The sequence below is a fragment of the Mesoplodon bidens genome (genome assembly GCF_964165515.1).
Source record: "Mesoplodon bidens genome assembly, chromosome: 7".
Classification (NCBI taxonomy): domain Eukaryota; kingdom Metazoa; phylum Chordata; class Mammalia; order Artiodactyla; family Ziphiidae; genus Mesoplodon; species Mesoplodon bidens.
Genome location: NC_138164.1, coordinates 18789403 through 18815865, shown reverse-complemented (window position 1 = coordinate 18815865; position 26463 = coordinate 18789403). Strand labels below are relative to the sequence as shown.

The following is a 26463-nucleotide window of genomic DNA, read 5'->3' as shown; positions in this document are numbered from 1 at the left end:
CAGCACATATTTCATGCATGCTTCTATGTTCCAAGCACTGTCCTAGGCAACAGGAATACAGTAGCAAACAAGACAAAATCCTTGACTTAAGGGAACTCACATTCTGTGGTAGGGGTGACTTGTCCCAAGACAGAAACCAAATAAGTAGATGTGTAGTATGTTAGGTAGCAATAAGTGTTACTGAGAAAACTAAATCAGGAAGTGGTGAAGGTGAGATTGGTTTTACAGAGAGTGGTCAGGGAGGGCTTCTCTGGAGGAAGGGAAGGAGTGAAGTGAGCAAGCCATGTGGATATATTATACAGTGGAAGAGTGGTCCAGATAGAGGGCTAGCTAGAATGGAGCAAGCAAGGAGGGGAGTGAGAGGAGATGAGGTGAGCCGGTGGGGGGGGGGATACGTGGGGGACTGATCCCCTAGGGCCCTACAGGTTTTTGGAAGGACCTTGGCCTTTACTTTGAGTGAGCTGGGAGCCATCAGAGGGTTTTGAGTAAAGGAGAGAAATGATCTGACTCAGGATCACTCTGCTGTATTGAGACTATATCTTGACATGTAAGAAAAGAAGAGAGAACCAGTCAGAAGGCTATTGCAACAAATTATCCAAGTGAGAGATGATGATGGCTTGGACCAGGTTGGTGATGATGAAGGTGGTGAGAAGTGCTGGGGTTCTGCTTATATACTGACAGTGAAGCCAACAAGAATTGCTGATAGATTAGAGCTAGGGTTAAAAAGAAGTTGGATACAGGGTTAGTCTCTTAGACCTTTTGGGCTGCTATAACGTAATACCATAGATCGGGTAGTTTATACAACAAAGGTTTATTTCTCCAGGTTCTGGAGGCTAGGAAATCCAAGATCAAGATGCCAGCAAATTCAGTGTCTGGTGAGGACCTGCTTCCTAGTTCATAGACAGCCAGCAGGGGTGAGGGAGCTCTCTGGGGTCTCTTTAATAGGGCACTAATCAACTCATGAGGGCTCTACCCTCATGACTTAATCACCTCCCAAAGGCCCCACCTCCAGATACATCACATTGGGGGTTAGCTTTTGACATCTGAATTTTGGGGGAACGCAAACATTCGGTCTATTACAGTTACCATGTTTGATATCCTGCAACACTATTCTCTGTTTTAATGTGATGCTTTTTCTTCAGTTCATTTCTTAATCCTAATCTTCTAGATGAGCCTTGAGCTTTTAAGATATCTCAGAACGTTTCTTTGTTTTTCGTTTTTTGGTTTTTTGGGGTTTTCTTCTGAGCCTTTTCTTTCAGTGACTGGTCGCATTGATAGCCCTGAGGACTGTACTGCCCTAAACCCACCATCATGCCCCACTAACAGAATCTTTCTTTTCCAGAAACTTCCTATCTAACAGTGTTCTCAATGAGCCTCTCACTCTCAAGTGTTCTAGTTGACTCTTCCATGGCCAGTGAACAGACCCCTTACCAGCTCTTTGCAGCCTGTACGTTTAAATAGGCAGTTCTCGCTTCCTGTTCCCAAGTCTCTGTCAACAGTGTTTCTAGCTTCATTTATTTCCTTATTCCCTGTGAGCATATCTCACAGTATCCTCCTGTTCTTTCTCAGTGCAAATATCATATCTGAATTTTGCATTTACCTTATGATTATTCTTATCCCAGCCAGACATGAGCCACGAGAATTTAGGACTGGATATTTTCCATCACAGGCTGTATCTGACAACACTATTTTTTAAAATAAAATCTGAAATAATACCTGTTGCCCCACAGAACCAAAGAAGCCTAAACAAAATGTCAAATGCATGCTGCGTTCCCCATGCCCGCCTCCGACACGGGTAGCGGGGGAGGCTGGGAGGAGATAACGATACCCTGTGCCTTTCTTATAATCACCGTTCCCCCCAACCACTCTTCAAGACCTTGTTTCTTTCTTCCAGTCTAGAGAGTGTTATCAGAAGATCTTAGAAATAAACCCCCAGCTGCAGACACAGGTGACAGGTGAGACTTCTTGTCGACATCCTTGTTCAAATTGCACCTCCCTTCTGTGCTCCGGTCCTGGGGTGCCCTCCATGCCTTCTCTGCACTTGGCCACAAGCACAGCCACACCCAGCCCTGCACAATCAAATCCTCTCATTAGCAGCCCTGCCTTGCTCCTCTTCCTCTGTTCTTGGCCTTCCTCCTTTTCTCCACCATCCTCCCTCCAAGCCTTCTAGACAAGGAACAATGTTTTCCTTGAATAATTCCCAAGATGTTTTAAGATTCCTGGTAGAAACTGTACATGCCTCCTAAAATTTTCCTTGCTGAAGATGAGTCTGAATTATTTTAATGCTTTCTGCCTTTCAGCCTCCCATCCTCAAAAACAGGTTGCTCCATGTGTGGACATGTTGATTGTTAGGGTTTTGTTGTGTTTTCCTTCTTGTTTTGCTAGACTACCTGAATCAGGTAGATCTTCGGGAGAAAGCAGACCTTCAAGAGAAGGAAGCCCAGGAAGCACTGGATTCAGGAATGAACACAGCCGTGACGACCCAGAATCTTCTGGAGATTCTTTCCAAGCCTGATCAGATCCCCTTGTTCTATGCAGGGGGGATTGAAACCCTGACTGACATGATGAAGGATTGTAAGCCAGCGATGTGTGTGATCTCATGAATGTTGTCAGTATAAAGGGACAGAGTTTAGAGGTCTGTCCTCATGAGGCAAAGAATCCCTTCCTCCCTTGCTTCCACCAATACTGATTGAAGGTCTACTGTAATGTCGGTGCTAGAGGCAGTGCTTAAGAAACATAACCCATCCCAGATCCATCCTGTCCTCAGAGCATGCTGACACATGACACACATGCTGTAAACACCACACAGTACGACACAAAACACACAGACGGCATGAACTCCATATATACTCACAACGCATACACACACACACACAGCATGTGCTCACTATCATGTATACTTATATCACATACATCACACACACACACACACAACATGCGTGTGGGACAAATATACCATATATGCTTATATCACAAGCACACCACACACATTCACCCCTCCCGGGTGTTCCCCACATGCTTCACGTACCCACACACCCTTTACATACCCCACACAGACCCCATATACACCCCCAACACCCTGTACCAGCCCCACAAATTTCCCCCCAACCGCAGAGGAATGGAAGACAGAATTTTGTAGGATAAGCTGTAACGTTCATCCCAGTTACACTTAATGGCTGCTTAGGATGTGGAAATAGTTTCAGAGCCAACATCGGCTGTCCTCCTGCTAACGAGAGCCACGGTGCTCTGTTTTAGAAGTTTCTGTAACTACTGATCCCAGGGCTGAAACCAGTGTTGTTACTCAGTGTCAGAATGATGTCTGTACAAATGGATGGAGTTTGATTTCCTTTAGTGTACAGTGGAGGGTGCTCAAACACCCCTGCAGTATTTTCTTGGAGATTATAGGTTCCTCTCTAGAGCCTGGGAACAGCTTCGAAATAAACATTTGTTAAGAACAGATGGATATGCCAGTTCTTCTGGGAGGTTAAGCGGCTCCTGGAGGCTCTCTAGAGATTACAGAATGATGCTTTGTCACATCACTCTTGGGGCCCCCCGGGCTCAGCTCTCCTCCTCTGAACAGGGCGTCCCTCTCACGGTGGCCCCAAGTGGCTGGTGACAGCCTTAGGTTTCAGAATCGGAGGGATTTGTTTCTGCCCAAACTGTGGATTTGGTGATCTAGACATTCCATATTGGGTTTCTGTTATCATCTGGCTCTGTGACAGCTAGACGTCAGCCAGACAGTTCAGGAGTCTGACGACCCGGTTTTCTCTGAACTTGTTTCAGGCACGGAACGAACTTTATTCAGAACACACAATGGATTCAGTATCATCAGTGAGAATGAGGTCATAAGAAGGTAGGGATGTTTGTAAAGACAGCCTGGCCTCAAAGCAAGGAAAGACAACCATTTCTCATGAAATCAGACACTCATCACACAGGCAGCACGATCACTGGATGGTACTACCTTCAGTCAATACTGGGTTAGGAAAACTTGCCAGGGTTCCTCCAAGCACTTCAGAGTCAGAGAAATGACCGCTCTTGCTGGTTTCCCACCAGTTTTTGCAAGATTGGTCTTTGTTCTTGTCCGCTTTTGGACTTCACTGATCATAAGAGGGAAAGAGATCAGCTGGTTCCTGGCTGATCTCATTTATCATTGTATCTGAAGAAAGACCCCTATGGCAGGAGGTCGTTTGCTAAATTTATTTTATTTTGTATTTCAATTGTTCTGGTGCAGTTCCCATGGCTTAGGACACTGGTGTGGGTTGGAGTCACCGGCGCACGTTTGTGTGTGTGATGAGGCTCACGCACCCTGAGTGGTCTGCTGGCCCACCACAGTGCCTTGGTCCTGCTGCAGCCAACGCCCTGGCCCCTGGCTCACCACCCTCCCTCTGTACAGACCCAGCTTCCTCGGCTGCATCCTTGTCCTGGAGCTCTCAGTTGAGGTCCTAGCAGTCCCTTTTGGTCCTGGTGACCTGCGGCTCTGGATTAAGAAGTGACTTTCTTAAACCCACATTTGAGGAGTCTGGAGGTGAAATGAAACCAACTGAAAGGAAGATCAAGACTGATCTGCAGTTTTAATATGGCTCTCCCTTGCCCACTGTAGGTGCTTTTCCACAGCAGGAAAAGATGCAGTGGAAGAGACAGTATGCATGTCTGTGCTCAGGCTCTGGCACGCGGTGTGCAGTGAGAACGGTAAGCCAGGGAATAACCATCAATCATCGTTAATGCACTGGTAATGGGAGGGCTACAGGGCGGGGGTGTGGGCATGCAGGATTGTTCCTCTAGGACAGGCCCTGGAGATGGTGGTCTAGACATTCCCCTGGAAAAGCATATGGATCAGAAGCGAGACCTGCGCTGCAGTCGTGTCTCCGGCAACCCCGCAGCCGCCTCCGCAGTGGGCAAGGTCACGGTCGGCATCATGCGTGGTCTCATCACCTGGGCACTTGCCCTGGCTCTTTGGAGACTAGTGATTTCAGCTCGTGCACTGGCAGTGAGGCGGGCAGAGTTTTTCCTTTTCTGTCTGCTGAGAAATAGTGCTCCTTTCTTGCTGACCACAGTACCGGTTTCAGCATCATGAGATTTACAACCATCCCTGCCGGCCTCTTGTGACACTGATTAATTAGTGCATAATATTGGGACAGTAAAATGCTATGGGGAGTTATTTACCATAACTCTTCCTTTTTTGCATATTAGCCTCTTCTGAGGTTCACTGAGTTTTTGTACAATCTTACCACTTTAGTGACCTCAATAAAAATTTTAGATATTTCCCTCATTTTGTAAAACAATTGTATTTTTTTTTAATGAGGGGAAAATGTTTGACTTTGGACACAAAACAGTGAAAATGGGAACAGTGACAGCTGTGTATGCCATGCACAGGCTTCTGTGGGGAGCTGTCGAGAGCGCTTGTAAATGCAGCTTGTAAACGATTAAATGCTGAATATGAGGTAATATGATTTTTTTCCTGATTTAGTAGGGTGGAGGAATCATGTTAAATTCTAGAATTCTTAAGTTCTAGAGAATCAGGGGGACTCTTCCCTGCAGGGAATTACGTTCAGACTAATATCCTAATCAAGGTGCCCTGCTATTTGTAGAACACTGCACCGGCTCCGAGCAGTGTTTTTGCAAATCGCCCTGCCCAAGGGTTAGGGAGGCAGGATTGGTGACCCGGTGTTTCCTCAGTGTGAATTGGACATGCTTCCCTCCGTGCAGTCCAACTTCCTCACCCTGCAGCCCACTTTGGTTTCTGTGAACCTTGGGGTCACATCTTTCTTTAGTATCTGGAAAAATACTGTCGGACACAGCCTGTGATGTACATGCTGTATCTCAGATCAGTGAAATTTTGGTATATCCAATTCAATAAATACACAGCAGTTTTTAAAAAGGACAAAGGAATGCTTAAAAGTAAAGACGTGGAAATATGTCTGTGATATAGTGCTGACTGGGAGAGAAAAGCCAGTTTCAGGGTAGGATGTATCATATTTTAACTTTGTTCATAAGAAGGGTGAATACTAGCCCCCTTAGGGAGAGGGCTTACCTGGAGGGGACGAGAGAAGAGGACTTTCATTTTCAGCCGTATACACGTTGCGTCATTTGAATTGTTTGCACTGAGCTACTTTTCATTTTTATGTAAACTCAACAAACTCTGCTCTGTTTCATAGCTGAGCCTCATACCCCAGCCTGTACCTCTGCCTGCTCTCAAATTCACGTACCTCGCTAGAAAATGCACCAGGCGAAAGCGGGGTGTGGGCAAATCTGATGCCACCACCCTGGAAATAGCTCATGGTCTAGGAAGGGGAGGCTTCTTTATTAATTAATGTTCTCATGTGATCGTTCTAGTTTTCTAGAAAAAACTCAAATAGTTGCTCTGGCCATTATATGAAAATCGATGGTCTAAAGCTCTTCCGCCATTAAGCTGATTTCTTTTCCTTTCCTCACATTTCTGAGTACCGTACACCGAGAGGCCTCTGGCCAGAATAGTGATAATAGCTAATGTATGTGTGCCAGTCCCTGTTCTCCGCACCATCACGTATTAACTCACTTGATCCTCACGACAACTCTGTTATGTTGGTTGCCTTCCTTGTTCCACAGATGAGGGGCACAGGGGTTCGTAACTCGGCCAATGTCGTTTCTTGGTCATTCAGACCCTGCAGTCTGGTTCTAGAATCCGTGCTCTTACTCTTCATTATCCTGCCTCTCAAATGCATGGGGAAGAGTTGGGTTTCCCGTTGATCTGTGGGGAGACAGAACTGGTGTGACTGCTGTCATGGTCGGCACTAGACGGACGTGCCCTGTGTCTTGCAGAGGAGAACCAGCGCCTCCTGGTGCTGCGCCCCGACATGGGCCAGCTGCTGCCCTCCCTCTTGGCCTCCAGGGTCCCGAACATCCGGCAGCAGACCCTGGCCCTGCTGCTGCAGCTCGCCCAGACGGAGAATGGACGGAGCCTGATCATGGGCCACCTTGACCTGACCGGGTAAGGCTCTGCGCTGTGGGTGGGAGCTTCCCGGCAGCATCTCGGACCTTACCTGCCACATTAACACCTGCCCGGCTCCTGTCTCACATCTCTGACGTGAGAGGTGCCAGCCTACCCAATGAAGGATCAAAAACAAAGAGCCTTTGAGAAGAACACTCCCTCATGAGGACCTTCAGGACACTCCTGTCTGAACTTGGTACCATGGACAGTGTCACTTCTCCTGAGCCTGTTTCCATCTCACAGACATTGCAGACCTTGTAAATATGGCAGCACTTCCAAAACCAGCAATTGGGAACCCAACTGTAAAACAGGCTATTTGTTTCTGCCCTTTTAGCCTCAGTCCTGGCTCTACCCTGTTCCTGTCCTTACTTTTCTTCATTTATTCCTGTTTCAGGTAATACTATCCGATTTTTCATATCCTTAAACTCTTTCTGGAGTAAGGTAGGGTATAAGTAAATAAAACACATTTCAAATACTGTTACATGTAGGTCTTTCCAAGGCTTAAGGTGATAGGAATGGAATGCTCCTCTTTCCTAAGTAAACTTGTTTTAAAAATGAATGAAGCGGGCTTCCCTGGTGGCGCAGTGGTTGAGAGTCCGCCTGCCGATGCAGGGGACGCGGGTTTGTGCCCCGGTCCGGGAAGATTCCACATGCCGCGGAGCAGCTGGGCCCGTGAGCCATGGCCACTGGGCCTGCGTGTCCGGAGCCTGTGCTCCGCAATGGGAGACGCCACAACTGTGAGAGGCCCGCGTACCAAAAAAAAAAAAAAAAAAGACTAAAGCACGGTGATTCAGACCAGTGCTTTTCCTTCTAAAGATTATTAGTTTGAATATGTGAAATTGCCACTTTTTATGTCACAAAAGGCTGCATGTTGGCAATTTCATGTGGTTCAACCTAAAAGAAATAGTAGCAGTGATTTTACCTTTGCTTTATAAATGCTTCCCATGTAATCTAAACACAGAAGTTGGCTTCCGATTCTGTTCATTGTCATCTCATTGGGAGGAGGCCAGATAAGTGTCATTTACCCCATTTCACAGATGGGGCAGGAGAAAGCACGGCTAGTGACTCGGGGCATCTCAGCCAGCTGTCTCCCATGCCTTGGAGCCTCTCTTCTACTCTCTGTTCCCCAAAAGGAAAGCAGTCAAATATGAAGCGGTGTCAGACCTTCCTGGACCACAGCGAGACCTCTGGGGCTGGTCCCACGTCAGTGAGGAAGTCCATGTGTGCTGAGGACAAGATAAACCTTGGCTGTGACTCTCCCCTTAGCCCAGTTCAGCAGCCCCATGGCTCACAGGAAAGGCCTTGGCAGCCCCTGAAGCTCCACCTACACAGGCAAACGGATCGTTAGCAGAGTTAAATCCTCAAAAGCGCATTTCACATTTCAAATGACTCCGCAATCATTTCCTCAATACCTTCATCATATGTTTTTTCATTTGGTTTTGGTCTCTTTGAGTAAATGTAGCTATAGTTATCATAAGCTTTCTCCCCAGCTGTCTTTGAATTGCTTGAGTTTCATCTGAATTTTTCCAGTGTCTTGGCATTTGTGATCATCTTGTGTAGTCCTGCCTACTTTCCTTAGACAGTCAAAGAAACCTCAGTTTGTTACCTGTGTGCCCACTCTTCTCGTTAATGTCCATCTCCAGTTAAACCGGAAGGAGATGGAACATGTTCTCTGAAATGAAATGAGATAGTCTGAAACAGGACAGGGCTGCACACAGGTTCCATGACCCTCACATTCCTCCCCAAATGAGAAAGTGAAGGGACAAATGTGCATGGACAGGAGCCGAGCAAGGGCCAGTATCCCTTTGTGCAAAGCTCTGGGGTTTTAGATTCAAGCAGTCAGGAGCCCAAATCCTCTGCTTGTCTCTTTCTACTTGTGTGACCCAGGAAAGCTGCTTAGCATTGATGTGCCTGGTATCTCATCTGTATCACAGACTTATGGTGAAGCTTCAGAGACATGATACCCGTATGCTAGGTAAAATTTTTTCTGCTGCATTTGACAGATTACTTGGCCAAGAGAACTGGTCTTGTTTTTCTCACATAACAAAAAGACTAAAGATGGTAACAGCTGGTTTGGTGGTTTAACGATGGCAGGGTCAAGGTCTCTGTCCTTCTCTTGACCTTTCCCTCATGGTCACACAAGGCTGCTGCAACTCCAAGCATCACATCCCTCTTTAAGACAGGTTAGCACCAACTTTTATCTAGAGGAGCTACTGCTTTTGTTTCTCTTTGGTCAGAATTGTGTCACATGCCACCCTGGGGGGCGGGGGAGATGGTTCCAGCTTCTGTGGTAGAGGCAGGCAGGATAGAACGCAACTCTCCCACATCCCAGCGTTTGACGTGTCTGAAGACATTGATGTTTTCCAGGTCAAGCATCCTGGTTTCCTCAACCGTTCCTCGGGTGGTTCGACTTCCAGACCCCTCCCAGAACAAGCTGCTAAATAAACCCAGTACCATAAGTGTGGGTGACTAGAGGCCGTACTCCTGAATCTAAGAGCCCAGTTTGATGGGCTCTTTTCTGTTTTTATCTCCTGTTACAGCCTGATGGCATCTGGTCCTAATGATATCATTCTTCCTGGCCCTACTCCCACTCCCTGCTTTCCTTCTCGGCTCCCTTTGCAGGCCCCCTTTATGCTGTCATCTTTCCAAGTCAGGGACCGGAAGATCCTACCCTTGGCCCTCTTCTTGTCCATGGCCCTAATTATCATGTCTAAGTCTCTCTCTCAAATGTTACAAGGAAACCTCCTTCTGCAACTGGGCAACATCACAAGTATCATAAACTTAGTGTTTCAAAAGCGGTTCTTCAGACCAGAGCCTCTAGCTGAATTTTCTGTCTTCATAGATAGCATTTCCATCCACCCCGTCGCCTAGGCCAGAATCCTGAGAGCTCCCTGGTTGGCTCCTGCCCACATCCCTGAGAAAATGGTGCTTGTCAGTCCTATCTCCTCCGCATCTCCTGGATTCATTTCCTCTGGCTCTCCTGCACCATCTCCCATCATTACTTCTAGGTCATTGCGAGGCCTCTTTCTTCTCAACTGTGTGTCTTACTCTGCCCCATCTCAGCTCAGTCCCTTAACCTTTATTGTCTGGAAAACCCCGGTTCTCCCCTTGTTGGATTCCCTGGCTCCTGTACTACCTGCTCTGATCCACCTGCAGCAAACCACCAAAGGGGTTTGTCCCAAATGCACATCTGTCCTGTTACTCTCCTGCTTAAAATGCCAAAATTACTCTACTGCCTCTAAGACTAGTTCTTGAATTTCTGAGAAATATAGCGCTTAGGAGTCACCTGGGGGCTTTATTAGAATACAGCTTCCTGGGGCCTCCTCTAGCTCAGAGACGGAGAGGGGCTCAAGAGCCTTCAGCCCGCCCCATACACCCCCACCAAGCAAGTCGTCCACTGCCCACACTCGGGACACAGGCTAACAGGGGAAAGTACACACATTCCAGAAGGCCCGCCGTGACCCAGGCTGGCTCTGCCCAGCTCCCCAGCCTCGCTGCTCTCTGTCTTCCCCACCCCCTAAGCACTAGCTGTGAGGAACCACTAGCAGTCCCCAAGTGTGCCTCTGCGATTTTATGCCTCATTGTCTTCGAGACTGCTGTGTGCTGTGCCTCAGAGGCTCTCCTCCTGTCCCCACGTGCCTGACACTGGCCTACAAGCTCCTTGGAGCTGGGGCCTTGTCTCGTTTCATCCCTGTGGCTCCAGAACCTACCACATCACCTGGCACATAATGCCAGTAAGTGGTGTTTACTGAACGGACAAAGGGACAAGTAGCCAACGCTGCACTTTCAAGTGATGCGGAAATGTCATCCTCATCTCCGTCCTCCCACAGCTCTCGCCAGGTGGACTCTGTGCCCACTTGACATGTGTCTGTTTCTAAGCTCTCATCTGACACACGTCCCTGTAGGAGACAGGAGCTCAGTGCTGTGTCCCAGCACTGAGCACGACACTCAGCACGCTGTAGGTGCTTGGTATGGGTTTGCTGGATGGACAAATGACTTCTACTGTCATTGTCCTGGTGCCGGTCAGTCTGTTAAGGCAGCCTGAGACTGCATTAGCTTTTCGGCAGCTGCACCAGACTGTTTGCTCATATACCACGTTTGCCACTGGCTAAAAATATGTAAGTTTTTTTTCACATGAGTCAGGTATAAACCAGGTCTCCCAATTCTGTTACTTAAACAGAATTTCCAGCTCTAACTGAAAGACTTTGAGTTTAACTCTCTGAAATTTCATCTGATATATTCAGCAACCTGTCAAAATCTTGTTAAATCTTGATTCCACCCCCCACTTCATTAGGGGGCCTTCTCACTTAGTCATCAGCAGATTAGTAAGCATACCATTTAGATGTCATTTGTGTGATTCAACTTGGCCAAGCCAGACTCCCAGGGCAGAGGCATCAGAGATTCCTTCCAAGTCAGCATCTGATAATCAGTGAACTTTGGTTAAAACTGTTAACTCCCCTGGGCCCTCACGTTAAGTCGTAGAGCCATTCCCACGGGAGAGTGTCTACCTCATTGGGGTGGGCAGGGGCTGGGCTTCCTGGTGGGCATGGTAAGGCCCTTTCAGCTTATTTCACTCAGGTGCTGACTCCTTCCTGGCCTCCATGCGAAGCCTCCTTGTTGCAGATGCTGTCAGCTGGAGGTCAGCCCACCCTGAGGGTGTTATGGATTTTTGCAGGTTGTTGGAAGCCCTCCTGGCGTTTCTTGATTTCTCAGATATAAAGGCCAACGCGGCCATGGGACTGCTCACAGACTTGGCTCTGGAAGAAAGGTAATTTTTATTTCCAGAAATTGACATTCCTTCTTCAACCTTTGTTGAACTAACTGTCTGATCTTCTAAAACGTGCAGCACACGGGAGGCTAGACCAACTGAGCATCACAAGATTCACTGCGTAGGGCAGCTGATGTCTTCAGGGGCTGTGGTCAGCCACTCCCGTTCCAGTCCCTCTAGGTGCAGGGGACAACCCGGCCCTCAATGAGCTTGGAAGCAGTAACATACTTAGAACAGTAACTCTCCCAGCAAGCAAATCTGCTATGCGGTGAGGCTTCTTTCCCTAATAGGAACTGCCTGGCAGACGTGTTGATTAAGTGAAAGAGAAAGAGAGGTAGAGAGGGAGAGAGGGAGGGGGAGGGAGGAGAAACACAGTAACAAAGTAGAGCCCTCCCAGCTGCCAGTGGCAGTATGGGTAACCATCCCCCGCGCTTTTTTTTTTTTTCTTTGTTTAGCTGCTGCTGGGGAAGACAGTAAAAGTCTTAGATTTTCATAACTTTTCAGTTTTTTAAAAACTGCATCTTGTTTTGTTCTTAATTTCCTCATCAACTTTAGGGCGTCTTACTTAGGAACGGTCATACAATGAGAGAGAGCTGTTTGTGCTGGCAGCCGGCCATCAGCACGGGCAGGGAGGGTGTACTCGCCTCTCTAGCTGGTGGAGGTGTGTGTGCTTCGGGGCCCTCCTCATGGCTGTGACACGTAAACATGCTTACACCGTGTCTCCTGTTTGCACGGCACACAGCGTGTAGACTCAAAGCAAGGGGAGGGCGGGGGTGGTGCTAAGTCAGTTCGGCAGAAACCTAGGGATTCTAGCAGCTTCTGCATGAGAGAGCCGCCCTCTGAGATCTTTTGTTTAACATCAAAGGCAAGTCTGCAGGCTAAGAAAAAGTAAAGCCACATTACCTGCCCAGTGACGACCTTTTTTGGTTCCGAATGAATCATCCACACAGGGGCAAATCACACGGGCCCAGGGTTGGACGGTCTGCTCCATCACCCAAGTTGCTGTATTTATGTTTTAGTTTGCACGGGGAAGAAATAAATCATGGCTGATGTTCTCTCGACAGATTCCGAGTCTGGTTCCAGGCCAGCCTTCCAGATGTTCTCCTGGCACTGACGGGCGTGCTGGTGAGTAAGCCCTCATTTTATCACCTGTGATAGACCCTTTTGGGAGCATGAACAGGGCTGTTTCAACACAGTTTGCCCCCCAGAACTCCTGTTGCCTCTCAGGTTGATTAATCATTTATTCACAACTGGAATTTATACAAGTCTTGGTTGTTGAAACAGCAGCAGTGGAGGCAGGTGGAGATGGCATACAGGCAGAGCTGGTTACAGGGGAGGAAAGCCTGCCTGGGGGCTGCAGTAGGCGAAGGTGGAGAGTTTGTTGGTCTCCATCAGTCTTCTTCTGAGCCAAGTCCCGTCATAAGTACCACATGCAACCCTGTCCCCTGAATGGCAGTCATCTCAGTCAGGAGGGCAGGTGTGGTGGTTGGAGCTGATGAAGGAGAAAATTGCCAGGCCAGGAGTCCTCCAGGAGAGCGTGCTGTGACTAGACCTGTCCCCAGTGAGACATAGAAGTTTCAGGGGACCTTAGAGGGCATAGTGACACCCCAATATTTCACAGATGTGGAAATGGAAGGTCTGAAAAGGGACAGGACTTGTCCCAGTGCCCCCAGCTAGTTGATGGAGCAACTGGGATTAAGCCCTAGGCCTCCCTATTCCAGGCCAAGGTGATTTGGGGTCTTCCCCTCTGTGTGCCTCCTTCCTTTCTGCCAGCATGACCCCACTGATGTCCCCATGTGGCATAATGCTATCTGGTTCCCAGACATTTTGGTGAGTGAGGGATGCCCCTAGAGATTATTCTGGCATCATTTGCCTGCTCTCTGCCGATTCGCTTTCTCTTCATCACCTTTTAGAAGAAAGATCCCAAGGTCACCAACACCTCAGCTCTCTGCCAGTGTATTGCCATTATGGGAAACCTCAGCGCTGAGGCTGCCACCCGACGACAGATGTCTGCCTCTGAAGAATTCAGGGATGCCTGCTTGGGCCTCATGGTATTTCAGCTTTTCTAGTCAAAATTGGTCTTTTACCTGCTTTGAGGTCATTGGCTTCTTCTTCATTATCTGGCTTTTCCAAAAATTCTGTTTGAGGGTGCTGGGGCCAGTGGCTTACCCCCTCTGTAACAGTAGGTTTGATGGGCAGCTGGCCTTACAGAGTCCTCCAGATCAAGTCTCTTCCACCCCGGAGATGTTCAAAGGGTTTTCTGTGGAGCTGGCTTGAGCACCTATTTCAGCAGCTCCATCTGCAGTTTGAACCCAGGGCATACGACATATGACATACGACATGAGGTGCCACACACTCTGTGCTGTAAACTGGTCTCAGACCTTCCCACATCACTTAGGTTCATGACACTGACAATTTTAGGGAGTGTGAGTGATACTGAGACCATCGCCAAGGGGAACAGATGACCACGACAAACTGCAGGAAGATCATTGATCACCTTGTTTTATTTCCAAAGGCCAAGTGTGAGGAGGATGTGGACCTGTTCAGAGAGGTTATATATACCCTCCTGGGACTCATGATGAACTTGTGTCTTCAGTCCCCCTTTGTCTCTGAGGTACCGCATTCTTTTCTCCCTACCTTAACCCGTCCTGTTGCATAGAACTGTTCTCATTTCTGCAAAGAGGATAGAAGCATGGCAGTGATTCTACACTGGCAGTGGGAATGGGGAATGCTGGGTGGATGCTGTGTCCCTGCGCTGCCGAGGGATGGATGAGTTGCTCTGTCAGGTATTGATTCTGAAAACCAGCTGAGTATCCAGGGCACTGAGCACAGTGCTAGGTTCTGCACTTACAAAGTCAAGTACGATGTGGTCCCTGCTCTCAAGGTGTCACCCTGTAGTTAGGGGAGTTGGACGTGGGAAGAAATGAGAGCGATAGAAGAAGATGCTGTGAAGGAAATGTGGACAGATGTGGTGGTGGCGAGAGGGAGGGAGTGGAGAGGGGTCGGTTCTACTTGAGCGCTCAGCAGGAAGCGGCAGAGGACCGTGACCAGGACAGGCAAACTCCTTCTCCCGCTCCCTGCTGTTGTAGGTTTGGGCCATGGAGGTGAGCCGGAAGTGCCTGTCTCTACTGAACAGCCAGGATGGAGGAATCCTCACAGTAAGCTTCTCCCAGGGAAATCCAGAAACAGCTTCCTTTGTTATTCTCCTTTTGTTTAGTTTTGTTTTGAAGTCACCACACCTTTCAGATTCTACTGATTCTCTGAGATATGGGGCAGATTATAGACTCCTCAAAACGATGCCCATAGCACATAAATACCGAATTTGCCTATGGTTTCAGGGGATTTGGTGACACCCCCACCAGTGCCCATCTGTGGAGGCCCTAGAGTCCAGGAACCCCAGTTAAGAATCCCTTTTCTGTAAACTGTAGCACTTAACAACTTATCCAAGGTAATCTGTCTGATTTGTTCTATATCAAGCCATCTCTGTGAAAATTGGACAGGCCAAATGATTTTATTTGGATTCTTTCTTCCATAGTCAAAAAAGCCAGACACATATTTTGAAGCCAGTGATTCTGGAGGTTGTTTATGCATAACGGTTTTAGCCCCCTTGGAGATATATGCTGGAATGGCTTTCTTCTGTTTCTGACATTTTGCTAAGAAAATTAAGAAGGCCTATGGTTAGCACAGTGTATCAGGAGGAGAATGTTGACATGATTCAAGAGGCTGTTTGCCATTATCCTGCAATGTGTTCTTCACTCGCATTAGGAATCGCCCCAACTTTTATGCCTATTAGGTCAGGGCCCTAAACCTAGAAATACAGTTGGCATCACATCCAGGGCAGGTCTGGGAAACCAGCCCTTCAAGGATCACAGCCTGGACACAAGCCTCTTAGATAAACTCATCCACCAGAGGGCAGACAGCAGAAGCAAGAAGAACTACAGTTCTGAGGCCTGTGGAATGAAAACCACATTCACAGAAAGATAGACAAAATGAAAAGGCAGAGGACTTTGTACCAGTTGAAGGAACGAAATGAAACCCCAGATAAACAACTAAATGAAGTGGAGATAGGCAACCTTCCAGAAAACAAATTCAGAATGATGATAGTGAGGATCATCCAGGACCTTGCAAAAAGAATGGAGGCAAAGATCAAGAAGATGCAAGAAATGTTAAACAAAGACCTAGAAGAATTAAGGAACAAACACCAGAAGAATTAAAGAACAAACAGAGATGAACAATACAATAGCTGAAATGAAAAATACACTAGAAGGAATCAATAGCAGAATAACTGAGGCAGAAGAATGGATAAGTGACCTGGAAGACAGAATGGTGGAATTCACTGCCACGGAACAAAATAAAGGAAAAAGAATGAAAAGAAATGAAGACATCCTAAGAGACCTCTGGGACAACATTCAGTGCACCAAAATTCTCATTATAGGGGTCCCAGAAGGAGAAGTGAGACTGAAGGAGAAAATATTTCAAGAGATTATAGTCGAAAACTTCCCTAACATGAGAAAGGAAATAGCCACCCAAGTCCAGGAAGTGCAGAGAGTCCCAGGTAGGATAAACCCAAGGAGAAACACGTCAAGACACATAGTAATCAAACTGACAAAAATTAAAGACACAGAAAAACTATTGAAAGCAACAAGGGAAAAATGACAACAAACAAGGGAACTCCCATAAAATTAACAGCTGATTTCTCAGCAGAAACTCTACAGCCAGAAGGGAGTGGCATGATATATTTAAAGTGATGAAAAGGAAGAACCTAGAACCAAGATTACCTGGCAAGGATCTCATTCAGATTTCATGGAGAAACCAAAAGCTTTACAGACAAGCAAAAGCTAAGAGAATACAGCACCGCCAAACCAGGTCTACAACAAATGCTAAAGGAACTTCTCTAAGTGGGAAACACAAGAGAAAAAAAGGACCTACAAGAACCCCCCATAACAATTAAGAAAATGGTAATAGGAACATACATATCGATAATTACCTTAAACGTGAATGGATTAAATGCTCCAACCAAGAGACACAGGCTCGCTGAATGGATACAAAAACAAGAGCCATATATATGCTGTCTACAAGAGACCCACTTCAGACCTAGGGACGCATACAGACTGAAAGTGAGGGGTTGGAAAAAGATATTCCATGCAAATGGAAATCTAAAGAAAGCTGCAGTAGCAATACTCATATCAGATAAAATAGACTTTAAAATAAAGAATGTTACAAGAGACAAGGAAGGACACTACATAATGATCAAGGGATCAATCCAAGAAGAAGATATAACAATTATAAATATATATGCACCCAACATAGGAGCACCTTAATACATAAGGCACCTGCTAACAGCTATAAAAGAGAAAATCGACAGTAACACAGTAATAGTGGGGGACATTAACACCCTACTTACACCAATGGAAAGATCATCCAGACAGAAAATTAATAAGGAAACACAGTTTAAAATGACACAATAGACCAGATACATTTAATTAATAGTTATAGGACATTCTATCCAAAAACAGGAGATTACACTTTCTTCTCAAGTGCACACAGAACATTCTCCAGGATAGATCACATCTTGGGTCACAAATCAAGCCTCAGTAAATTTAAGAAAATTGAAATTACATCAAGCATCTTTTCCAACCACAACGCTATGAGATTAGAAATCAGTTACAGTGAAAGAAGCATAAAAAACACAAACACATGGATGCTAAAAAATATGTTACTACATACCAAGAGATCACTGAAGAAATCAAAGAGGAAATAAAAAAATACCTAGAGACAAATTACAATGAAAACACAACAATCCAAAACCTATGGGATGCAGCAAAAGCAGTTCTAAGAGGGAAGTTTATAGCAATACAATGCTACCTCAAGAAACATCTCAAATAAACAATCTAACCTTACACCTAAAGGAACTAGAGAAAGAAGAACAAACAAAACCCAAAGTTAGTAGAAGGAAAGAAATCATAAAGATCAGAGCAGAAATAAATGAAATAGAAACAAAGGAAACAGTAGCAAAAATCAATAAAACTAAAAGCTGGTTCTTTAAGAAGATAAACAAAATTGATAAACCTTTAGCCAGACTCATCAAGAAAAAGAGGGAGAGGACTCAAATCAATAAAATTAGAAATGAAAAAAGGAGAAGTTACAGCAGACACCACAGAAATACAAAGCATCCTAAGAGACTACTACAAGCCACTCTGTGCCAATAAAATGGACAACCTGGAAGAAATGGGCAAATTCTTAGAAAGATATAACCTTCCAAGACTGAACCAGGAAGAAATAGAAAATATGAACAGACCAATCACAAGTAATGAAATTGAAACTGTGATTAAAAATCTTCCAACAAACAAAAGTCCAGGACCAGATGGCTTCACAGGTGAATTCTATCAAACATTTAGAGAGGAGCTAACACCCATCCTTCTCAAACTCTTCCAAAAAATTGCAGAGGAAGGAACACTCCCAAACTCATTCTACGAGGCCACCATCACCCTGATACTAAAACCAGACAGAGATAATTTGAAAAAAAAAAATTACAGACCAATATCACTGCTAAATATAGATGCAAAAATCCTCAACAAAATGCTGGCAAATGGAATCCAACAACACATTTAAAGGATCATACGCCATGATCAAGAGGGATTTATCCCAGGGATGCAAGGATTCTTCAGTATATGCAAATCAATCAATGTGATACACCATATTAACAAACTGAAGAATAAAAACCATATGATCACCTCAGTAGATGCAGAAAAAGCTTTTGACAAAATTCAACACCGATTTATGATAAAAACTCTCCAGAAAGTGGGCATAGAGGGAACCTACCTCAACACAATAAAGGCCATATAAGACAAACCCACAGCAAACATCATTCTCAATGGTGAAAAAGTGAAAGCATTTCCTCTAAGATCAGGAACAAGGCAAGGATGTCCACTCTCACCACTATTATTCAACATAGTTTTGGAAGTCCTAGCCACGGCAATCAGAGAAGAAAAAGAAATAAAAGGAATACAAATTGGAAAACAAGAAGAAAAGCTGTCACTGTTTGCAGATGACATGATACTATACATAAAGAATCCTAAAGATGCCACCAGGAAACTACTAGAGCTAATCAATGAATTTGGTAAAGTTGCAGGATACAAAATTAATGCACAGAAAGCTCTTGCCTTCCTATACACTAACAATGAGAGATCAGAAAGAGAAATTAAGGAAACACTCCCATTCACCATTGCAACAAAAAGAATAAAATACCTAGCAATAAACCTACCTAAGGAGGTAAAAGACCTGTACTCAGAACACTATAAGACACGGATGAAATAAATCAAAGATGACACAAACAGATGGAGAGATATACCATATTCTTGGATTGGAAGTATCAATATTTTGAAAATGACTATACTACCCAAATCAATCTACAGATTCAGTGCAATCCCTATCAGATTACCAGTGGCATTTTTTACAGAACTAGAACAAAAAATCTTAAAATTTGTGTGGAGACACAAAAGACCCCGAATAGCCAAAGCAGTCTTGAGGGGAAAAAATGGAGCTGGAGGAATCAGACTCCCTGACTTCAGATTATACTACAGAGCTACAGTAATCAAGACAATATGGTACCAGCACAGAAACAGAAATATAGATCAATGGAACAGGATAGAATGTCCAGAGATAAACCCATGTACCTATGGTCACCTAATTTATGACAAAGGAGGCAAGAATATACAGTGGAAAAAAAGACAGTCTCTTCAATAAGTGGTGCTGGCAAAACTGGACAGCTACATGTAAAAGAAGGAAATGAGAACACTCCCTAACACCCTATGCAAAAATAAACTCATTATGGATTAAAGACCTAAATGTAAGACGGACACTATAAAACTCTTAGAGGAAAACATAGGAAGAACACTCTTTGACCTAAATCACAGCAAGATCTTTTTTGACCCACCTCCTAGAGTAATGGAAATAAAAACAAAAATAAACAAATGGGACATAATAGGACCTAATAAAAGCTTTTGCACATCAAAGGAAACTGTAAACAAAATGAAAAGACAGCCCTCAGAATGGGAGAAAATATTTGCAAACAAATCAACGGACAAAGGATTAATCTCAAAAAAAAATATCAACAGCTCATGCAGCTCAATATTAAAAAAAACAAACAACCCAATCAACAAATAGGCAGAAGACCTAAATAGACATCTCTCCAAAGAAGACATACAGATGGCCAAGAAGCACATGAAAAGCTGCTCAACATCATTAATTATTAGAGAAATGCAAATCAAAACTACAATGAGGCATCACCTCACACTGGTTAGAATGGGCATCATCAAAAAATCTATAAACAACAAATGCTGGAGAGGGTGTGGAGAAAAGGGAACCCTCTTGCACTGTTGGTGGGAATGTAAATTGATACAGCCACTATGGAGAACAGTATGGAGGTTCCTTAAAAAACTAAAAATAGAATTACCATATGACCCAGTAATCCCACTACTGGGCATATACCCTGAGAAAACCATAATTCAAAAAGACACATGCACCCCAATGTTCACTGCAGCACTATTTACAATAGTCAGGTCATGGAAGCAACCTAAATGCCCATTAGCAGACGAATGGATAAAGGAGATGTGGTACATATATACAGTGGAATATTACTCAGCTGTAAAAAAAGGGACGAAATTGGGTCATTTGTAGAGACGTGGATGGATATAGAGACTGTCATACAGAGTGAAGTAAGTCAGAAAGAGAAAAACAAATATCGTATATTAACGCATATATGTGGAATCTAGAAAAATGGCACAGGTGAACCCGTTTGCAAGGCAGAAATTGAGACACAGATGTAGAGAACAAACGTATGGACACCAAGGGGGGTGACGTGAAGGGGAGATGGTGGTGGGCTGAATTGGGAAATTGGGATTGACGTATATATACTGATATGTATAAAATAGATAACTAATGAGAACCTTCTGTATTAAAAAAATTTTTTTTGAAAAAAACAAAGGATCATAACCAGGGAAGTTGTTCCAGTGTTGTAAAAACCTTCCAAGTAGATCCAGCATATCCTGTTTGTGGCCAGCAAGCCTACAGTTTCCCTGAAGTCAATCCAGACTTACAGGGCAAAACTGTTTAACCTGGGCTCCAGGAAGATGTGGTAGGTCTTCAGGTTCCCTGGAACCCCCAGCAATTGTATAGAAAATTCTGAGTGTATGTGCATTTTCGTGGGACTGAAGAGCACCACAGCTTTCATCAGATCCTCAAAAATGATACACGACCCCAAAAGTGGTAAGCACCACTGTTCTTGGGTACTTGGGATTTTCTGGCTGGTGGGTCTAAAGCTGGGCCTGCAGTAGTTCCACACTGGCCCTTCAAGGACTCTGGGGCAGATGTCCCCAGGACTCTGCTTGGCCACAGCTAGGTGGGCGCTGGCCAGCTTGTTGAGCAGGGCAGTAGCCTTAGCAGGGAACCTGGTCCTTTAAAACGGTGCTCTCTCTACTGCTTGGGCCTGAAAAGAGAGCTGTACTGTCAACTGTAGCCACATCCTAGCCCTAGTAGGAAGTAGATTAGGGAAACAAGATAGGTAATATGATAATACACAAGCTTGTCCGTTCTTGCTCTGGAGACTTCATTAAAATGAGACTAAAGACATTAGGGGGAAAAAAAGGGCAGAAACCCACAGTGACAAAGTGAACAGATAAGAGGTCACCAAAGGGTAAGTTATTTTAGCTAGTTTCTGGAAGATGGAGAACAGCTGCCAGACTGGTGATTAATGCGGCAGGGCCAAAGAAGCCTTTGTGTAGAGGACAGATGAGGAGAGCCCCGCTGGGAGGTAGCGGGTCTGCCTTGCAGTTCCATGGAGAAGATCGCGAATTCAAACTGCCAGCTACAGCAGAGGCCACAAGTAAGAGATGGGGGGACTGCCTTTGGCAGCCAGGCATCTATTCCTCAGGCGTAAAATGAGCGTTTTGTTCCTAAAGGAATCGAAAGACCAGAGAAAAAAGTTTTGCTTTCTAGTATTTGAGAGTGCCACCTCTCCACCTGTCAGTGGATAAACGTCCCATAAACATAGTGTACACAGACATACTGCTTTTTTCATACATGTGACTGTAGAGCTAAGGGTAGATCTCACCAGGCATATCGGGAAACCATACACATAAATAGACAAAGCAAGGTAAGCAGAAAATTTGACTCTCAAAAAGTAGAGATGAAGTAGAAAACAGAAGAAAAAATGAATAACTATCACTCGTATCTTCAGAAAGATTCAAGATGGTGTTATGGCCATAAAATAGTAACAGAACTATTTTTTAAAAAATCAGAACTGGAAAATAAAATCAGTGAAGTCTCCCAGAAAATAGAATAAAAAGACAAAGATTTAGAAGAGATAAAGGAAAAGCTAAAAGTCCCAGAGGATCCATCCAGGAAGTCCACCATCTAATAAGGGCCCTGTGGGTATCAAAGCCCCGCGGGTGATACAGGGCAGGACTTTCTTGCCAAGGGTTGAACGCTGGTTCTGTGTGAAGCTGGAGTAAGCTGGGCCTCTGTGCACCCGGGGGCAATGTTGGCAGCCCTTAGAATTGCCTACCCAGCAGCTTTATTATAAAGAACAGCACTTGACTTGCTGTCAATTCCTTGGCCATTGTATTTTTAAAGTCAAGGTATTATTTTGCATCTAATACTAATGATTGTTTCTGCCCCACCAAACTACTTGTTGACTTTTATTATTATTATTATTTTTTTTTTTTTTTTTTTTTTTTTTTTTTTTTTTTGCGGTACGCGGGCCTCTCACTGTTGTGGCCTCTCCCGTTGCGGAGCACAGGCTCCGGACGCGCAGGCTCAGCGGCCATGGCTCACGGGCCCAGTTGCTCCGCGGCATGTGGGATTTCCCCGGACCGGGGCACGAACCCGTGTCCCCTGCATCGGCAGACGGACTCTCAACCACTGCGCCACCAGGGAAGCCCCTACTTGTTGACTTTAAAAGGTCATCAGCATTTTAAGAAAAAAATTTCTATTGAGGTATAGTAGGTGTACAATATTATATGTTTCAGGTGTGCAGCACAGTGATTCATGATTTTTAAAGGTTATGCTCCATTTATAGTTATGATAAAATATTGGCTATATTCCCTATGCTGTACAATATATCCTTGTAGCTTATTTATTGTATACATAGTAGTTTGTGGCCTTAACCCCCGACCCCTTTCTTGGCCCCCCCCCCCACTTAGGAACGTTTAATCAGCCTTTCTTTCTGCTTCACTCAGAGAGCTGCTGGTGTTCTTAGCCGCACCCTTGCTTCCTCTCTGAAAATTGTTGAGGAGGCCCTCAGAGCAGGAGTGGTGAAGAAAATGATTAAATTCCTGAAGGTAAAATAACTTCATTGGTTACAACCTCCTGAATTTCCGGAGTGTCATATTTTATTTGGGGAACAGAATTAAGGAGGGCTTTGTTCAGTTAAGGTTCTTCTATTTCCCCCCTGCTGGCTTCTAACCTTCTCGAATGGAGATTCCCTTCTGCCTGTCCACCCAGACTCTGCTCTGACCAGCAATGTAAGATTGTTGAACAAACAATTGTTCATTAGATACATCCATAAAAACCGCTTACTACTTAAACCTAACTTTAAAAATGTATGGCCTCTGTCCTCGAAAAAGATGGTCTGAGTGGCTTCAACAAGGTTTCTCAGGTCCTGGTTTTGTTCATGGTTTCCTGCTCATGACGCTTTATCCAATTACCTGGAGAAGGTTGGAGATAACTCCATTTATGAGATATGTAGGCTGCAGAGTATCTGTGTGGCTTTTAAAAGGATGTTCTGACTTTCCCCGCAATATGAGTGCAGTGAATCTATGTGAGTTAGTACAAGAGTTAACTAGATTCTCCTGAAGTGGGAGGTGAGTTATTAGGTCGCATCTCTGGGTCCCGCCAGCGATGCATGTGCCCAGTGAGGTTCACTCCCCCACGTTACTGTGGTGACCCCACGGGAGACTTACTCATAAAGCCCAGGCTGAGTGGCACCAGGAAGCGTGCTCTGTCCGGGGGCTGCTTCTGGGGCAGGGGCGATATTGAGGGGGCAGGGTGGTGGGTGTGAGTTCAGGCAGCCACGTGGATGATGACCGTCATTCACTCTGTATAACTCTTGCACACCCACCGGAGCCTGCTGGTTGCATGCACACACATATGCATTATGCATGCCTTCACACACACATGCTTTTTTTTTTTTTTTTTGGCAGTACGCGGGCCTCTCACTGTTGTGGCCTCTCCCGTTGCGGAGCACAGGCTCCGGACACGCAGGCTCAGCGGCCATGGCTCACGGGCCCAGCCGCTCCGCGGCATGTGGGATCTTCCCGGACCGGGGCACGAACCCGTGTCCCCTGCATCGGCAGGCGGACTCTGAACCACTGCGCCACCAGGGAAGCCCCACACACATGCATTTTAAAGACCCCACATAGGGTGATGTTAAGGGTTATGATTCGACAGTTGTCACCTCTTAAAATGACCTAGATTCAGAATGTTCTCCATGCAGGCCTGTCAGCCTGACAGCCTTCTCAAGTCAACCCTCATGCTCAAGTGGTGAAATGACATGGGAGGGCCTTTTCCTCCCTTTTTGGTACATCTGCCAGTAGACGACACCATTCTGTTCTCAGCCACTCACTCCTAAGCCTTCCACAGGTAATTACTCAGGTGTACATGACAGGCCTACATTCATAGCAGGGGTGAGGGCCACGTTAGGGAGGATGTGAGTGACACTGCATCTCAGCAGGGACCAGGCCCACTTGCCAGGAGGCACACGTGATTGTCAGCAGAGCTCTCTCTCAGAAGTCTAGGAAGCCACGAGCACAATCACAGCTGCTCACTGTAGTTTCTGGCCGAGAACAACCATGGCATTGATTGTCTTTTCCTAATTTCACTCTGAAATCTAGGCAGGAGGCCAGACTGCACCACGTTATGCGGTAAAGATACTTGCCATCTGCACTAATAGTTATCACGAAGCACGAGAAGAGCTGATAAGACTGGATAAAAGTAAGTGATAGTTTCTTTAAGTGGAGCCCACATTAACCCAGAGGTTAATCAAGCCGTGAAGCTGCAAAGGGAACTGCCGGTGAGGAGGGAGGAAAGACTGAGGATGATGCGTCACCCCCTCCCCGGATTCAGGCAGTGTGTATGAAGATGACGTCACCTCACCTCCAGCTCTGAAAGCTCTTAATTAGCATTCAGCCACGCACAGGTACCACATCCTTGCTGGAAGACTCAGCTGGGAAACAGCTCAAAGATAACAGAATCAAAGCTGGGAGCTACCTCCCCACTCCAAGTAAACTGAGATTGTTTGTAAAGCATTCTGCTTAGACTGACCTAACACGGGTCCTCTTCCTTCCCAGGGGAAACACCTTAGTGACCAAGGAGAATGGGAGAGGCTGAGCCTGGCTTTAGTCTAGTCACTGCCCTGTCATGCAGGGCAGGGGTCCTGCTAACGCTCTCCTTCCCACCTCCTCTGGGCAGAACAGGCGTGAACTGAGGGGTTCCCCACTGAGTGGGGGGCAGGAACCTTTCCTGTGGAACCTGTTCCTGGCCCCGCAGGTACAGGGTGCCAGCCCATGGCCTCCCACTCAGGCGGGGGCTGTTGGGTGGAGCTGAGAGGTGCAGATTGGGGATGTAGAGAGAACGGACCTGTCTGATGCAAAGCCTGCACCCCCAGGACAACTGAGTCCTGCCAGGCTCTGCCCCGGGCTCCTGAGGTCCCTCAGAGACACAGCCAGGAGCCAGAGAGCTTCAGAGCACTCAATACGGATTTGCCGAGTAAGTGACATGTCCATCCACTGCCACCTCCCTGTGCCCCCCATGTTCCACTGCCAGCCTCCTGCTTGTTCTCCTCCATCCTGTAGAGCTCGGTGTCCTGATGCAGCTGCTGGGCTCGGAGGATGAGATTCTGGTGGGCAACGCCACCCTCTGCCTGGGGAACTGCGTGGAGGTGCCACACATGGCCTCGTCCCTGCTGACCACGGACATCGTGCCGGTCTTGCTGAAGCTTGCGGGCGGCGATGCTCAGAAGACGGCCGTGCAGCTGAACGCGGGCATCGCACTGGGGAAGCTGTGCACGGCCGAGCCCAGGTGCATGGCGCGGCAGGGAGCCCAGCTGCTTCTCTGGAGGATGCCCCCCACCCCCAGGGCACTGGGGAGAGCTCAGACTGCAGCCGGAGAGGGAACATGGTTATGGGACAGGGATCTTTCTGGGTACCAACAGCCGTCGTCTTCTGTCTGCTCCATTCCCGCAGGCTCCTCCAGCCTCTCCTCTCTCTACCCCTCCTCCCTCTCACACCATCTCCCCTTCTCTCTGTCTCCTTTCTCTCTCTGCTTTTCCAGAAACAGACCTCCCCCACTTCATTTTTTTTTTTTTTTGCTTGGGACCTAAGCGTATGGGAGAATGTCCTGTAGGGTAAATTCTTGTGCTGGAGAAAACAGACGAGGTTGGGGAGCGGCATGATTAAGACCACCCAACAAGCTCGGACAGGAGCCTGCGCTTGACCTGGGTATCGTGCCTCTCTCAGCCCAGGCTTCCGCCCTGCTCTGCCCTGATCTGAGGCGCTGGAACGCCTGGTCCTCATGTTCCTGGAAGGTGCCCACCTGTGGCTGAGCGTGGTGCCCTGGCACAGGAGGGTGTGCCTTCCATGGTGGGGAGGGCCTCTGGCCTGCCTGCTTCCTTCTCGCACAGGCTTCCCCTCCCATCCCTCCTCTGGAGAATGAGAGGGTGGGCCTGGATGAC

General features: G+C 46.3%; 1 protein-coding gene across 1 annotated transcript in view; it reads left to right on the top strand.

Moving 5' to 3' along the window:
* Positions 1-26463, top strand: part of TTC12 (tetratricopeptide repeat domain 12) — a 49213-nt gene that overhangs the window by 22256 nt on the left and 494 nt on the right. The window contains exons 9-21 of the mRNA XM_081241446.1: positions 1895-1955; positions 2386-2574; positions 3784-3853; positions 4601-4689; positions 6799-6967; positions 11643-11735; positions 12800-12860; positions 13649-13786; positions 14251-14349; positions 14825-14893; positions 22973-23074; positions 24626-24725; positions 25586-25811. Of these exons, the coding sequence (XP_081097572.1) occupies positions 1895-1955; positions 2386-2574; positions 3784-3853; positions 4601-4689; positions 6799-6967; positions 11643-11735; positions 12800-12860; positions 13649-13786; positions 14251-14349; positions 14825-14893; positions 22973-23074; positions 24626-24725; positions 25586-25811 (1466 nt within the window). The remainder of the gene's footprint in view (positions 1-1894; positions 1956-2385; positions 2575-3783; positions 3854-4600; positions 4690-6798; positions 6968-11642; positions 11736-12799; positions 12861-13648; positions 13787-14250; positions 14350-14824; positions 14894-22972; positions 23075-24625; positions 24726-25585; positions 25812-26463) is intronic.